Source organism: Chiloscyllium plagiosum, unplaced genomic scaffold (assembly GCF_037043375.1).
Source record: "Chiloscyllium plagiosum isolate Xiang-an unplaced genomic scaffold, Cpla_swu_hap1 HiC_scaffold_24, whole genome shotgun sequence".
In the NCBI taxonomy this organism is placed as follows: domain Eukaryota; kingdom Metazoa; phylum Chordata; class Chondrichthyes; order Orectolobiformes; family Hemiscylliidae; genus Chiloscyllium; species Chiloscyllium plagiosum.
The window spans coordinates 42,338,134-42,355,901 of NW_028270162.1; the positions used below are offsets into that span (position 1 = coordinate 42,338,134).

Here is a 17,768-nt window from a genome sequence, read left to right on the forward strand (position 1 = left end):
TCTGAGAAGGTAAATACAGGTTGTGAATCTAAACAAGAAGAGGAACATGTCTCAACAGGAAGATAGAGTTTATTGCTTGGATGACAATAGAAACAAGTTACACTCGTTAGTTAAAAAAGAAAAAAAGGTGGGTGGCACGGTGACTCAGTGGTTAGCACTGCTGCCTCACAGCGCCAGAGACCCGGGTTCAATTCCCGCCTCAGGCGACTGACTGTGTGGAGTTTGCACATTCTCCCCGTGTCTGCGTGGGTTTCCTCCGGGTGCTCCGGTTTCCTCCCACAGTCCAAAGATGTGCAGGTCAGATGAATTGGCCATACTAAATTGCCTGTAGTGTTAGGTAAGGGGTAAATGTAAATGTAGGGGGAGGGGTATGGGTGGGTTGTGCTTCGGCGGGTCAGTGTGGACTTGTTGGCCGAAGGGCCTGTTTCCACACTGTAATGTAATCTAATCTAATTTGTAATGTAATATAATCAATATGGATAGTTCAGCTAGACAAGGGGCCATACTGGACCCTGTACTGGCTAATTAGCCTGGCCAGGTGATTGACCTTTCAGTGGGAGAGCATTTTGGAAACAGTGACCACAACTTCTTAAGTTTTAAGATAGCTATGAATAAGAATAAGTCAGGATCTTGTGGCAAGGTGATGAGTTGGGTAAGGGCAAATTATGTCAGTAATAGCCAGGAGCTAGGAGTGTTAATTGGGAGGAGCTGTTATCAGGCAAGTCCACATGATATGTGGGAATTGTTTAAAGGCTTGCTGATCAGAGTTCAGGACCAGCATGATCCAATAAGGAGGAAAGACCAGGATGGCAGGTAAAGGACCCTTGGATAATGAGAGATACAAATTTAGTCAAAAGGGAAAAAGAAGCATATGTAAGGTTTAGGAAGCTAAAATTGGACAGGGCCCATGGAGAATATAAAGAAAGCAGCAAAGAACTCAAGGAGGGAAGAGCAAGCAGGGGCATGAAATTACCTTGGCAAATAGGGTTAAAGAGAATCCCAAGGCATTCTGCACATATATTAAAAACAGAGGATAATTAGGGAGAAGGTAGGACCACTCAAAGCTCAAGGAGAGAACTTGTGCTTGGACGCAAAGGAGTTGGGTGAGATCTTAAATGAGTACTTTGCGTCAGTATTCACCCAGGAGAAGGACATGGAGGATAATAAGATTTGTGTGGAGCATGTTAGCGCATTTTGAGATCAAGAAAGAAGTGGTGTTGGTATCTTGAAGAGTATTAAGGTGGAGATGTCTCCAGGGCCTGATGGTATCTACCCCAGGTTATTGAGAGAGGCAAGAGTGGAAATTGCTGAGGCCTCGACCAAGATCTTTGTATCCTCATTAGGCACTAGTGAGGTCCTGGAGGACTGACAAGTAGTTAATGTTGTTCCTCTGTTCAAGAAGGGAATAAGGATAATCCAGGAAACTATAGATCAGTAAGTCTCACAGTGGTGGTTGGGAAGCTATTGGAGAGAATTATTGGGGATAGGATTTATGCACATTTGGAAAAGCATAGCCTAATTAGGGATATGAGGTAAAAACAATGACTGCAGATGCTGGAAACCAGATTCTGGATTAGTGGTGCTGGAAGAGCACATCAGTTCAGGCAGCATCCAAGGAGCTTCGAAATCGACATTTTGGGCAAAAGCACTTGATCAGGAATAAAGATAGTGAGCCTGAAGCGTGGAGAGATAAGCTAGAGGAGGGTGGGGGTGGGGAGAAAGTAGCATAGAGTACAATGGGTGAGTGGGGGAGGGGATGAAGGTGACAGGTCAGGGAGGAGAGGGTGGAGTGGATAGGTGGAAAAGGAGATAGGCAGGTAGGACAAGTCCGGACAAGTCATGGGGGCAGTGCTGAGCTGGAAGTTTAGAACTAGGGTGAGGTGGGGAAGGGGAAATGAGGAAACTGTTGAAGTGCACATTGATGTCCTGGGGTTGAAGTGTTCCGAGGCGGAAGATGAAGCGTTCTTCCTCCAGGCGTCTGGTGGTGAGGGAGCGGCGGTGAAGGAGGCCCAGGACCTCCATGTCCTCGGCAGAGTGGGAGGGGGAGTTGAAATGTTGGGCCACAGGGCGGTGTGGTTGATTGGTGCGAGTGTCCCGGAGATGTTCCCTAAAGCATTCTGCTTAGAGGCGCCCAGTCTCCCCAATGTAGAGGAGACCGCCTCGGGAGCAACGGACACAACAAATGATATTAATGGATGTGCAAGTAAAACTTTGATGGATGTGGAAGGCTCCTTTAGGGCCTTGGATAGAGGTGAGGGAGGAGGTGTGGGCGCAGGTTTTACAGTTCCTGCGGTGGCAGGGGAAAGTGCCAGTTTGGGAGGGTGGGTTGTAGGGGGGCATGGACCTGACCAGGTAGTCACGGAGGGAATGGTCTTTGTGGAAGGCGGAAAGGGGTGGGGAGGGAAATATATCCCTGGTAGTGGGGTCTGTTTGGAGGTGGCGGAAATGTTGGCGGATGATTTGGTTTATGTGAAGGTTGGTAGGGTGGAAGGTGAGCACCAGGGGCGTTCTGTCCTTGTTACGGTTGGAAGGGTGGGGTCTGAGGGCGGAGGTGCAGGATGTAGACGAGATGCGTTGGAGGGCATCTTTAACCACGTGGGAAGGGAAATTGTGGTCTCTAAAGAAGGAGGCCATCTGGTGTGTTCTGTGGTGGAACTGGTCCTCCTGGGAGCAGATCCGGCAGAGGCGGAGGAATTGGGAATACGGGATGGCATGTTTGCAAGAGGTAGGGTGGGAAGAGGTGTAATCCAGGTAGCTGTGGGAGTCGGTGGGTTTGTAAAAAATGTCAGTGTCAAATGTCAAACCCACTGACTCCCATAGCTACCTGGATTACAGATAGAGCAGTGGATGCTGTCTATATGGATTTTTGTAAGGCTTTCAACAAGGTTGTTAATGGTAGGCTAATCCAGAAGATTAAGATGCATGGTATCCACAGTGATATGGCTGCATACATTCAGAATTGGCTTGCCCATAGAAAGCAGAAGGTGGTGGAAAGCTTTTTTTCATGCTGGAGGCCCATGACTAGTGGTGTTCTGCAGGGATCTGTACTGGGATCTCTGCTGATTCTGATGACTTGGATGGAAATGTAGATCGCTGCCGGGGTAATAATGGAGGCAGACATGATAGGGGCGTTTAAAGGGACTTTTAGATATGCACATGAATATGCAAGGAATGGAGGGATATTGACCAAGGGCAGGTAGGAGGGATTAGTTTAATTTCCTATGTTGAACAGTTCAATGTTCTATGAATCACTCTGTGTAAAAAAAAAGTAATTCCATTGTCTTTTTAATATCTTTCTCCTCTCACCTTAATAACATGCCTTCTAGTTTTGAACTTCTTCGCCCTGGGGGAAAGACCCTTGTCATTCACCTTATCTAGCTTCTTAGGATTTCATAAACTTTTACAAGATCACTCCTCAATCTCCTATGTTCCAGTATTTCCAGTCTATTTTTATATCTCAAACCCTCCATTCTTGGTAACATGCTCGTCAATCTTTTTTAAACCGTGGGCGACACGGTTGCTCAGTGGTTAGCACTGCTGCCTCACAGCGCCTGGGAGCCGGGTTCAATTCCAACCTCGGGCAACTGTCTGTGTGGAGTTTGCACATTCTCTCCATGTCTGTATGGCTTTCCTCCGGGTGCTCCGGTTTCCTCCCACAGCCTAAAGATGTGCAGGTTAGGTGAACTGACCATGCTAAATTGCCCATAGTGTTAGGTGCATTAGTCAGGGGTAAATGTAAGGGTATGGGTCTGGGACAGTTGCTCTTCGGAAGGTGTGGACTTGTTGGGCTGAAGGGCCTGTTTCCACAGTGCAGGGAATCTAATCTAACCCTCCCCAGTTTAATAATATCCTTCCTATAACATGGTGAATTGGGCACAGTACTCCAGAGAGGCCTTGTACATCCTTAACATGTTCAAGAAGGCAAACATGCTAAATGTCGTCTTAATCACCCTGTTTACCTGTGATGCAAATTTCAAAGAGTTACGTGCCTAAACTCTTTGTCTCTTGGTTCTGGAACACTACCCTCGGCCCCACCATTAATTCTTCTTCTCCCTTTAACTGCTAATTTTCCCAAAGCCTGGCTGAAAACTTCGCCAGCCGGTGTGAGAGCTGGAATAGGGAAATTAAAATCTGAGATACACAGCTTCATTGGAGTATAAGTGATCCCTTCACGTGTACTCCGATCTCATTGAAATTGGAAATAGGCAGGTTTTGAGGTGGGCTTTGTCTAAGTTTGAAACTTTTAAAATGTTTACCTCTTATCCAACCCAAACCCGCTCATTTATTAGGATTAAAAATTCACTCCCCTACTCTGTGTCTAGATGATTTGTGGAAAACAGAACCAGTTTTTTTGTTTAGAACTCATTGAGCTTAGTTTAAAAATTGATGCTCTTCTCAGCTCCATAACAGTGAGATTAATAATGAAATACTTTGTAGTGACAGAAGTGAGAAGTGTCAGTTAGGAGCAAAAAATATGAGTGGCGTAATTGAAGACTAGCACAGACCAGGTCAAAACAGTTTGAATTAGAACAGCTATTGGTAACAACACAGTTTTCATGTAATAGTTTTTCTGCAATCCACAACATTGAAAGGGTTCAGAAAAGATTTACAAGGATGTTGCCAGGGTTGCAGGGTTTGAACTATAGGGAGAGGCTAAATAGGCTAGGGCTATTTTCCCTGGAGCATTGGAAGCTGAGGAGCGACCTTATAGAAGCTTATAAAATTATGAGAGGCATGAATAGGGTGAATAGCAAGGTTTTTTCCAAAGGGTAGGGGAGTCCAAAACTAGTTTAAGTGAGAACATTTTCATGCAGAGGCAAGAGGGATTCATTAGCATAACCATTTTTCAAGCATTTAATAAAAGTTCATATACATAGTTTATGGAGAGGTCAGATGACAGATCATCGACCAGAGGTGTTAACTGTTTTTGTTTTCACAAATGCAGCCTGATCTGCTGAGTTTTTCTAACTTTTTCTTAGCTTTTATTTCATATTTCAAACATCCACAGTGTTTTGCTTTTGTATAGGTTTAAGGTAATTGGAGAAAGAACCAGAGGACGCATGAAAAACAACGTAAGTCGATCGGATCTGGAATTAAAGGTAGATGCAGAATCCATAAATAACTTTTGAAAGGGAGTTAGGTAACTACTTAGGAAATAAATTGCAATTCCAATTGTGAGGAAAGAACAGTGCATAAGAACAATTGAATAACTCTTTGAAAGATCTGCCACAGGTACAGTGGGCCAAATATGCTCCTTCTGTGCTGGATTATTGTATGATTCTACAAAGCGTTATGTTTACATTCTGCATGGTGTGCCATATTTGATCTAAAACGTACAATGGTAATATACTGCCATCCTGTGGAGATTAATGGAACTTTTCGTTTACACAACAGTTAAATTCAGAAGAAATTCAGTAGGTTTGGCAGCAACGGTGCAGATTGAAACAAAGTTAACGTTTCTACTCCAGTATGACTGTTCTTCAGAAGAACATTCTCTGTGTGTGTTTCAGGTCTCCAGCATCAATTTGATTCAGTTGAATGTATTAGAACCATTTGCTTGTTGACTCTTTTGGAAAAAAAAGTGCAGAAAATCATAGGCTGGTCGGTGTACACACTTTCCTAGTATGTACCGTCAGGATGCACCACATGGGCAGAGGTGGGGTATTCACTCCAGGCTGCTAATTTATACAGTCTTCACTAAACAAACTCAAATTGCATCATAAACATTCATAAATTCATTGTTCACATAGTTTTCAAAATTCTTAACAGGGATCCAGTTGATACATTTAAACTGAATTAAATAAATCAAATCAAATTAACTAAAAGAAGGCAGTTTCATGAGAATTCTAGAGTATCAGTAATCGGGGAATTTACAGTATTGTACTTCCTATTTATCATGCTTTATCTTCAACATTTTCTACAACAGCAAAGCTTTCCAATTTGTTTTGCTTTCCTTCTAAGATCTCCTTCGCTGAATTTTTAAGATAAGGAAAGATAAACCTGAGGTTCAGTTCTATTCCTCAAATACCAACCTTTTCTTTTGGGAATGCTTGTCTTCATAGAATCACTACAGTGTGGAAGCATTTGACCCATCAAGTCCACATTGACCCTCCAAAAAGTACTTAATCCACACTCACCTACACATCCCTGGACAACTTAACATGGCCAACCCACCTAACCTGCACATCGTTGGACTATGGGAAGAAACTGGAGCACCTGAGGAAACCCACGCAGACATGGGAGAATGTGCAAACTGATTACAGTCTCCCTCGGCTGGAATCAAACTTAGGTCCCTGGTGCTGAGAGGCAACAGTACTAACCACTGGGCCACTATACTGCCCTTCTTTTCACTTCCCTTAACATTTTCTTTCTTCTGTCTCCATCATGATGCTTTTTCCCAAAATAGGTTGGATGCTTCAAATATTAAGGAGTTTCTGTTCTAAAACTGAAACATTTCAAACAATTTTAGATACTTTGGCATCAAATTGTTTTAAAGTTTCATACAGGTAATAAATAAGACTAGAGAATACTGTATGTTTGTTCAGACAGAATCAGTTGCTAATCTTTCTTTCAATTGTCTTCTCTGTCCTCTTGCATGTAACCTATTCTGTTAGAGCTGCAAAAATGTTTGCATTTAGAAATACTGAATCAAGTTTACTGATTAGATTCTAGCAATTGATTGAAAACTACATGAATGTTTAAGCTGTTTGGACTTTATATTGCATTGTGAGCCAGGAGGTCTGGGTTCAAGTCCCACCTGCTCCAGAGGTGTGTGATAAACATCTCTGAACAGGTTGGTTAGAAAATATCTTGCACTGTGACAATGCAAACAACTAGAATAGGCTGAACAGAAGATGTATTGACATTAAAATTGTTATAGAAAGTGTAACAATATCAGAATAAGTTCCTAACTTCAGAACAATTTCTCTGTCTTAGGCTACAATAATACCAATTGGAAATGTTCATGCGTGGTATTAGGTGCAGTATAAACTTATTTTGCTGTGAAACCAGTTTGGAAATGTGAATATCTCTCACCACAAATTATTCACCTTGATCATTATTGAGTGCATCTTACGGATGGTTTGCATGTCTGGAGACAAAGATTGGGACAGGATTAAACTTTGGCCGTTGACTACTGTATGTAATGTGTTACAACCTCAATAGAAACTGATAACATCTTAAAAGAAAGGAACTCCTACCATGCCAGCACAAAGAAAGATAACAAACAAGATTTAACTTTATAAAATTTTTACTGCAACAAATAAACCAAAACTTTTTCTGTAATAAGCCCAAATTAACACAATTTAAACATTAATAGCTGTGAATTATACATAAAATACTGAGGTTTATTTTGCTTTAAGTAATCAACACACCAAATATATATCGTATTACATTACAGGCACTTGCATTACTCCCATATGCAGCTCAATCCAAAGTTCCCAGATATGGTTACACCAACAAGGTGTATGTCTATCAATCTTGTAGCATTTGGGTCACACTCGTCCTGATGATATGAGTTTCCAAAGTTCCTTTACAACTAACCAAACTTCAATACCTGGTTTGCAGTCTATCTGTTCACATGATTTGGAGATGCCGGTGCTGGACTGGGGTGTACAAAGTTAAAAATCACACAACAACAGGTTTAATTGGAAGCCCACTAGCTTTTGGAGCGACACAATCACCTGATGAAGGAGCGTCGCTCCGAAAGCTAGTGTGCTTCCAATTAAACCTGTTGGACTATAACCTGGTGTTGTGTGATTTTTAACTTTATCTGTTCACACCACATGTAGGTTCAGGCTCTTTTAGCTCACTTGTGCATTGTTTCTTCAAGAACTTGTGGAATTTTATTTATTTTCTCACTGCTAAACAAAATAAAAAAGTATTGTTTGTAAAGAACTTTTCATGTCCTCTTTAAAATTCTGAGGTCCTCTTTGGTGCCCTGTTGCTGGATCCTGATACCATCCGTATTTAGCTTTAATCTCCACAGCAACGTTAACCAGAATTTAACTTCTTTGAAATTCTACCATACATAAGAACTCCAATTAACTCCCACTTCCAGAATTCCCTTGGTCTTACTTTGGACTTAAAGGAATATAAAAGAAAATTCTGGGTTTCTCCTAACAACAAGGGTCATCATATGTGTTTATATTTATAACATGCCCCATAAATTCAAAGCACTATCCAGGCACTGAGATTCAAGTATTGTAGATTTATTTGCATATAATATATACAATGATATTTAATCATACAGTTAACAGGTATTTCATGCAACCAGGTCTACTTATTGTTTTTTTTGCAAACTTAGATGATTTAAAGTTCTGAACTATGTTTAGACTTTATAAATGTATATCATGTGCAACTATTGTTTATACATTTCCCTTATTCTTTCTATATGTCAAGCCAAATTGGGCAGTACATGATAATGTAGAGATTAAAGTGTAACTTAGTGTAAAGATAATTTAATAATTCTTCCTTAATATATTTAGTTTTCATCACTTGAAAGATCTTTTTCTAGAGATGTTTATTGTTTTATCCATTGTTTCATTTCTGTTACATAAAGTTGCTGTTCTACCAAATATAACTTTGAATTCTCAACCTCTCTTTGATTTAGTACTATTCCATATCAGTCAAAATCCCACTTCTACAGAAACTAGAACTAAAAAGATGATCTCTGCTCAGATGTTTTCCTTGGCACAGTTAACTGCTTTTCCATTGTTACCAGATGAATTATGAGCAGTCTTTAATTATACCTCAAAAAACTTCATTCTGAAACTGACCATTACAACAAGGTCAGCATTGGTTCAATTGCATGGTGATACATTAAGTTGACTTAAACATCCCCACTTAACATCCAAAGGATAATGGTTGATGATCCCACAATAATAGTATAATATTCGTAGAGTTTGGGATAGTTGGATAAAACATCTCCTTGCAATGTTTAAATAGCTTTTTAAAAAATTCTTTCACTGAACTTGGACATTCCTGACTAAGCTAGCATTTTTTTGCTTATCCCTAATTACCCTTTTGTGCGAGTGAGTCACCTTTTTGAACTGCCGCAGTCCATGTGGTGTATGGCTTGGAGGGGGGGTGCGCGGTTTGCAGGAGTGTTCTGCTGCTTTAGTTCCTCCAGGTGGCAGAAGTTGGAAGATATTTTTGAAGATGCCTTGGTTAGTTGCTGCAGTTCATCTTGTATAGACACTTGTGGGTACGCTGTGTGCTGATATTGGTAAGAAGGAATGTTTATGGTGGCATGAGGTATGCCAATCAACAGGGCATCTCTCTCCTGGATGGTGTTGAGTTTCAGGACTGTTGTTGGAGCTGTACTCACTTTGGCAAGAGGATAGTATTCCATCACCTTCCTGACATGCTTTGTAGATGTTGGGCAAGCACTGGGAGATAGGAGGTAGGTTAATTGCTACAGAATTCTAGCCTCTGAATTATGATCAACATTGGCTGATCTAGTTAAGGGTCTAGACCCAGGATATTGATAGTGGGAATCCAGAGATAGTAATAATATTGATTTGGAGATACCAGTGTTAGACTGGGATGTACCAAGTTTAAAAGATCACACAACACCACATTATAGTCCAACAGATTTATTTGGAAGCACTAACTTTTGGAACACTGCTCCTTCATCAGTTGGTTGTGGAGTATAAGATCATAAGACGCAGAATTTATAGCATAAGTTTCCAGTGTGATGTAACTGAAATATATATTGAAAAAGACCTGGATTGTTTGTTCAGTCTCTCATCTTTTAGAGTGAACATGTTGGTTTCAGTTCTTTCATATGTAAATTGCCGAACTCTTTTTGAAGTTGCATTCTCAAGTGAACTTTAACAATTGGTGTCATGTCGGCCCAGATAATGCATTGAAGATGTGAGGAGCTCTGTGCAAGACTGTGTCTGTCCCACAATGAATATTGAAAGTCAAGAGCAATAATTAGATTCTTCCTTGTTGGAGATGGTAATTGCCTAGTATTTACATGGCGCACATGTTATTGCTAATATAGTCAGTTCTTTATAATGTGGTGGTTGTGTCCTCGTGCAACCTTGAATTATAGAAAAATCACACATTAGAAACAGCGCTTAGAGTGTTGCCGATGTAATTGTGTTACAGCCAGCACATGTTTAAAAGTTTGCGCTTTAGAAACAATGACAAACAACAACAAATCAATCACATTACAGCCAATTTGGGTTGAGGAAATGCAATTTATAGCAGAACCATCTGTATTATGCCAAACTTAAATATTGCCCACATCTTTCTACATATTGGCATGGACTGCTTCAGTATTATCCAACACTCATTGCCCAGCTTCATTAAAGGGAGAAAATTTTAAAATTGTTCATAAATGTTAATTATATGCTTCCATCACTTGATGACAAATAAATCCCAAACCACTGGCTTTGGGTTTGCTGAAGATTTGTGTATAGTCTTCCTTTGGTAGATTAATTCACTGGTATTTTCTAACAATTTTCTTCCTTCTTTGGTTTAGGGCAAACTAGTGAAGTACTTCAGCCGCCAGCTTTCCTGCAAACGCAAGGTTTCCCTGAATGAGCGAAGCGCTGAGTTAGAGGGATTTCCTCATCTTGTGCATTGGTTCCGGATTGTAAATATCCGCAAGGAAGTGATCGAGGTAAACCTAATGTAAACCTGGTTATTATTTCCAAACAACATTGTTGATATGCAGCACCATTTGAGATGGTAGTGGATTGAATGTAGTACAAACTGGATTAGTTACCTGCATTCCATTTAGATTGAATTTGGAGAGATTTCTCTACATTTCTTTAAAATGAGTACACAATCTTTTTCAGTGTCATTTGATAAGTAAGTCCCCACTTAACTCAGGTACACCGTGTGTGTAATCAAAGCAATTATAAAACGCCGATTTTGCAAATTGAAATGTAGCTGCTGTCTTTGTTTCAGGTAGAAGCTCAGGAAGGTCACAGACTCAAATAATTGTTCTTTGTTGAGTTGGTTGATCTCATCTTGAGTCATGGCTAGTTCCTATAAAAGGCTTCAGCATCCTAAGCTAGGAAAACACAAGTGGCTTCCTGTTGCCAAACAACAACAGCAATATTTATAAGAAAGTTTAAATGCCTGCACTGATTGTAGGAAAATACCCCAAGGTGCTCCACAAAATAAAATGGACCAATCATCAACCTCCTATTGAAAATAGTTTAAGGACGCCATCACAACTTTATTTATCACAAAGTAGAATAATTTGTCACAAATCACTGTTTTGACTAACAAACCCAAACTGGCCATTTGGGTAAAGGAGTGAAGAACACCCAGTGTATGTGGAACTGTAACTTGGTATGATGAAGTAAGTGAGGATGAGATTGGTGAAAGAATGTAATATGGTGATATGAGGATGGGGAAAAATGCTGCCAATTGTTTGCTGGACTAATTAAATTTTGACAAATATTCTGTGCTTCTAAGTAACTCCCAATTTACTTTTGTCCTGTATTCTTCTTGTCATCGTAGTAACCCCTGATTGTGTGACTTCATATCAGGTACAGGTCAGTGACAGTGCTTTGGAACCCTACTTGTACCCAACCTGAAACAAAAAAATTCCATAATAAATGGGAATCACAACCCAGTGCAATGCCAAGTCTAATTGTTACATCTTTGGAAATCAGGCCTTTGGCTTCTTGAGTCCTAAGCTGTGCAGTTTCCTCTTCTAGTCTCTTAGCCTTTCTATCTCTGTCATACTTTAAGATAGTGATCCCCTGAAGTGGGGTCATGAACTGAAACTCTGAGGCTGAGATTTCTAAGGAAGCAGTGACTGCCACATAATTCAAGTCAAGCCATAACAGTAATCCTTCCATTTTGCAGCCCTCTACTCTCATAGGGACCCTCAATCATACCCCCACCACCTCTCTCAGTCCTCATTGAGAGGGCTGTGACGATTTCCTAGCTCAGAGTGGGGCAATGGTAGAAAAATGTTGGGGAAACACTGCTTTAAGGTGCATCTTAAAACCTGCCTTACCTTTCCTAATATTTCCATACATGGTTTGGTGTCAAATTTTATTTGATTGCTGCAATATGCGATATTTCTGGTGCACCTCTCCCAACCCCAAACCCACCTTCCATCCCTCATAATAAAGCACTTAGGGATATTTCAGTAAGTTAAATATAGAAAATTAATGTAGGAAAATGTCATGCAAGTTATTCTTGCTGAGTGGAAATGGTTCAGTGCAGTACATTTACTCATGGAGATACTGGGGATGCTAATTTAGTTTAATTTTTTTCTCTCTCCTGATGGAATGTTTGAACTGGATGCCGTGTGCTACTACATAAGGTCTGCCTGTCACTGCTCTACAACTTGTGAATGTCGACTCATCGGAGTGTTACAAAGTGGTTGGAAATTTATTTCCCTTCTCTGATTCACGGGGAATTATCTTCTTTCTTTTTCACATTTGATATCAGAATCTTGTTTATTATTACAAGTATATCCTGCAGTTCAAATCTTGCCACTCCGTGGTACAAAATGTGTTTCTTCTAACAGTCTCCTCATCCTGTTGACTTTCTATCAGAACTGACTTTCTTCTGGGTTTGATGATGTCAACTATATGGCCTTACAATTCCACACAGCTTCTTGGAATGTTGCAAATTTCACAGAGTAGAAATGATTCTGTTAGTCTGTTCCCATGTTCCTGAACTTTTGCTTCTACATTAAGCAGACAGCTGGACCCCTCTTCCAATGATTGATACTCAAGGTTAAGATTCACTTCTTAGCCAATCTCCTCCAATTCTATCCTCACCTGTAGAATCCTTAATGAAGTTCATTTGTCATGGAAACTTTTCTAAATGTAATCTCAATTAAATCAACTAAAAACTACATGGACCAAATAAGTCAATGGTGGCTTTTTCAACTTGGAAAGACATAAATGATCTAGCTTCCAGTAATCCAGTCGTTTTATGACCCATAAATATTAAATTCAGTTTTGCCATTGAGCAAATTGAACACTCAAATGTCTGGTTGCTCGAGTAGGACCATAGCCACTACACATTGCTTATGGCCATAATAAAAACTGAAAGTTCTGGAAAAACTCAACAGTTCTGGCGTTGTCAAAAGAGAGAGAAATGGAATTAACGTTTCAGACCAATGAGCTTTCAATGAAGTGGAGGAGCTTAGAGTTGTAATAGATTTTAAACGGCAGGGAAAGTGACATATGGGGCAGGGTAAGTAAAAGGAACACCTGAGAGAGTGTGGAAGACAGGATTCATCAAATAACTAAAAGGACGCTAGTGTATGACCAGAGGGAATGACAAAAGGTCAAATAACAAGCAAATGATGTGTTTAGAAAAGGAAAAGATGGGAAAATTGGAACTATTATCAACAGCTGAGCTACAAAACCCAAACAAAAACATTTTTGAAAAATAGTGGATTCAGAGATCTGAAATTGCTGAACTGGGACAGTGTTAAGGAAGAGGATAAAAGATTACCTGTTGCTGTGGTTGACAGCACTTATCTCCTCCCAACTGTCAATTGGATCGTGGCTTTGGATGGGGAACAATGACAACAGGGATATTAGTCTGGGAGAAGAGTCCCAGATGGTGAGTTCCCTGACTTTCTGACTGAGACTGATTCTCTGCATGTCAGCTGAATGGAAGTTCTGCCCTGTTAGCTCTGCTGGTCTCTCCACAAATGCTTTCAGATCTAATGAACATTTACAATATCATTTTTATTAAATTATCTCATGGGATGTTGGCTGGCCAGCATTTATTACTTGTGCCTAGTTGCCCTTGAGAAGATGATGGTGAGCTGCCTTCTTGAACCGCTGCAGTCCATGTACTGTAGGTAGACCCTCAATGCCCTCAGGGAAGAAATTCCAGAATTTTGACCCAGGACCAATGAAGGAATGGCAATATATTTCCAAATAAGGATAGTAAGTGGCTTGGAGGGGAGCTTGCAGATGGTCGTATTCTCATGTATCTGTCCTAGTCTTTCGAGATGGAAATGGTCATGAGTTTAAGAGGTGCTGATTAAAGATCTTTGGTGAATTCTGCATCTTGTAGATAGCACACTCTGCTGCTATGGAGGGTGTTGTTGGGAGTGAGTGCTTGTGGATGTGGTGAAAAGGCAATCCTCAGCATTTTGTTTTTATTTTAGTCTTCATGAGCATTATTCATGTTTGAGTGTTGACAGTGAGCTTCATCCAGCTCTTCAACTGTGGGAACATGATGACTAATTGTACTCTTCTTCTTACCTGATATCCATCGACATGTATTTCCAGCAGATGTCTCTGGTCAAGAATATTTATCTTCCAAAACAAAAACACTGAAATCTGATCATTAGCTTATTGCTGAAGGTGGGATCTTACTTTGACAAAACTAGCTGTTGTTTCCTACATATGACAATGACTATGCAATATGTAAATACATGTCCTTATTTCTATTGTACTGCCAAACTGAATGAAATTAACTAACTGACTAATTCAGATGGATCTTGAGACATTGTTGATCCAGTAGAAAATGAAAAGATTCCTCAGAATCAGGCCATATGGCTTATTGTATCTTTGCTGACCAAAAAGGAACTATCAAGCCTAATCTCACCTTCCAGCTCTTGGTCTGTTGTCTTTAGCATTTCCAGTGCCTATCCAATTGTTGTTTTAAATGTAATGCTAGTTTCAATCTCAATTTCCCCTTTCAGCTTTCAGGCAGTGAGTTTCAGATTACTCTGAATAAAAAACAAATTCTCTTCAACACTCCTCTAATTAATTTAAAACAATGTAATTGACCTCTCTTCCCATGGAAAAATAGATCCTTACAATCCACACTATCTAAGCCTCTCATAATTTAAAACAGTTTCTTCAGGTCAATTGACCTTCTTGTTGTCAAGTTAGTCAGAAATAACCTTCTAGAACATAGAACATTACAGCGCAGTACAGGCCCTTCAGCCCTCAATGTTGTGCCGACCAGTGAAACCAATCTGAAGCCCATCTAACTTGCACTATTCCTTTCTCGTCCATATGCCTATCCAATGACCATTTAAATGCCCTTAAAGTTGGCGAGTTTACTACTATTGCAGGCAGTGTGATCCACACCCCTACTTCACAAAGTAAAGAAACGACCCTGACATCTGACCTATATCTATCACCCATCAATTTAAAGCTATGTCCCCTTGTGCTAGCCATCGCCATCAGAGGGAAAAGGCTCTCACTGTCCAACCTATCTAACCGACTGATTATCTTCTATGTCTCAATTAAGTCGCCTCTCAACCACCTTCTCTCTAACGAAAACAGCCTCAAGCCCCTCAGCCTTTCCCCTTAAGACCTTCCCTCCATACTAGGTAACATCCTAATAAATGTCCTCTGAATCCTTTCCAAAGCTTCCACATCCTTCCTATAATGCAGTGACCAGAACTGTACACAATACTCCAAATGTGGCTGCACCAGAGTTTTGTATATCTGCAGCATGATCTCATGGTTCTGAAACTCAATCCCTCTGCCAAGAAAAGCTAACACACCGTATGCCTTCTTAACAACCCTATCAACCTGGTTGGCAATTTTCAAGTGTCTATGTACCTGGACACAGATCTTTCTGCTCATCTACACTACCAAGAATCTTATCAGTCGCCCAATACTCTGCATTCCTGTTACTCCTTCCAAAGTGAATCACCTCATACTTTTCTACATTAAACTTCATTTGCCACCTCTCAGTCCAGCTCTGCAGCTTAACTATGTCTTTGTAACCTACAATGTTCTTCGTCACTATCCACAACTCTACCGACCTCAGTATCATCTGCAAATTTACCAACCCATGCTTCTATGCCCTCATCCAGGTCATTTATATAAATGACAAACAATAGTGGACCCAAAACAGATCCTTGCGATACCCCACTAGTAACTGAATTCTAGGGTGAATATTTCCCATCAACCACCACCCTCTATCTTCTCTCAGCTAGCCAATTTCTGATCCAAACCGCTAAATCACCCTCAATCCCATGTCTCCGTATTTTGTGCAATAGCCTACCGTGGGGAACCTTATCAAACGCCTTACTGAAATCCATATATACCACATTAACAGCTTTGCCCAGATCCACCTGTTTGGTCATCTTCTCAAGGAAATCAATAAGGTTTGTGAGGCACGGCCTACCCTTCAAAAAACTGTGTCGACTATCCCTTCAACTGTGGGATAATGTATTCTTCTCTAGATGATAAATCCTATTTCTTAACCCTTTCCAACACTTGACCCACAACTGAAGCAAGGCTCACTGGTCTATAATTTCCACGTTTGTCTCTACTCCCCTTCTTGAACAAGGGAACAACAGTCTTCTGGCACTATTCCTGTAGACAATTACAACAAAAAGATCAAAGCCAAAGGCTCGGCAATCTTCTCCCTGGCTTCCCAGAGAATCCTAGGAAAAATCCCATGCAGCCCAGGGGACTTATCTATTTTAAGACCTTCTAGAATTGCTAACACCTCCTCCTTATGCACCTCGATCCCACCTATTATTGTAGCCTGTATCTCAATATTCTCCTCGATCACATTGTCTTTTCTAGTGTGAATACTGACGAAAAGTATTCATTTAGTGCTTCCCCTATCTCCTCTGACTCCACGCACAACTTCCCACTACTAAGCTTGATTGGCCCTAATCTTACTCTTGTCATTCTTTTATTCCTTTATTCCTGATGTAGTTACAGAAAGCCTTAGCGTTTTCCTTAATCCTATCCACCAACAACTTCTCATGTCCCCTCCTGGCTCTTCTTAGCTCTCTGTTTAGGTCTTTCCTGGCTAACCTGTAACTCTCAAACACCCTAACTGAGCCATCACATCTCATCCTAAGATAAGCCTTCTTCTTCCTCTTGAAGACAGATTCAACTTCCTTAGTAAACTATGGCTCCCGCGCTCGACAACTTCTTTCCTGCTTGACCAGTAAATACTTATCGAGGAACTGCAGAAGCTGGTCCTTGAATAAACTCCACATTTCAATTGTGCCCATCCCCTGAAGTTTCCTTCCCCATTCTGTGTATCCTAAATCTTGCCTAATTGCATTGTAATTGTCTTTCCCCCAGCCATATACTTGCCCTGCGGTATATACCTATCCCTTTCCATCACTAAAGTAAACATAACTGAATTGTGATCACTATCACCAAAGTGTTCACGTACCTCCAAATCTAACATCTGGCCGAGTTCATTACCCAGTACCAAATCTTATGTGGCCTCGCCGCTTGTTGGTCTATCTACATACTGTGTCAGGAAACCCTCCTGCACACATTGGACAAAAACTGACCCATCTAACTATTGTATTCCCAGTCAATATTTGGAAAGTTAAAGTCCCCCATAACAACTACTCTGTCACGCTTGCTCTTATCAAGGATTACCTTTGCTATCCTATCCCTTAATCTCTGGAACTATTTGGAGGCCTATAGAAAACTCCCAACAGGGTAACCTCTCCTTTCCTGTTTCTAATCTCGGCCCATACTGCCTCGGTAGAGGAATCCTCAAAGATCTTTTCTGCAACCGTAATACTGTCCTTGCCATTTTCTCTGTTATTACCGAAACATCTAAATCCGGGAACCTGCTATAATATTCCTTTCATTGTTCTACCCAGGTCTCTGAAATGGCCACAACATCAAAATCCCAAGTACCAACCCATGCTGCAAGTTCACCCACCTTATTCCAGATGCTCCTGCCGTTGAAGTAGACACACCTCAAACCAACTTCTTGCCTGCCGGTGCCTTCTTGCGATCTTGAAATCTTAGTTCTGACTTCACTACTCTTATCGTCCCGTATAGTCAAACTACAATTCTCTTAACAAA

At 40.7% G+C, this 17,768-nt stretch overlaps 1 protein-coding gene across 1 annotated transcript in view; it reads left to right on the top strand.

Annotated features, from left to right (window-relative positions):
- Positions 1–17,768, top strand: part of ksr2 (kinase suppressor of ras 2) — a 396,641-nt gene that overhangs the window by 66,489 nt on the left and 312,384 nt on the right. Inside the window, exon 2 of the mRNA XM_088000110.1 lies at positions 10,493–10,633. Coding sequence (XP_087856236.1) covers positions 10,493–10,633 — 141 coding nt within the window. The remainder of the gene's footprint in view (positions 1–10,492; positions 10,634–17,768) is intronic.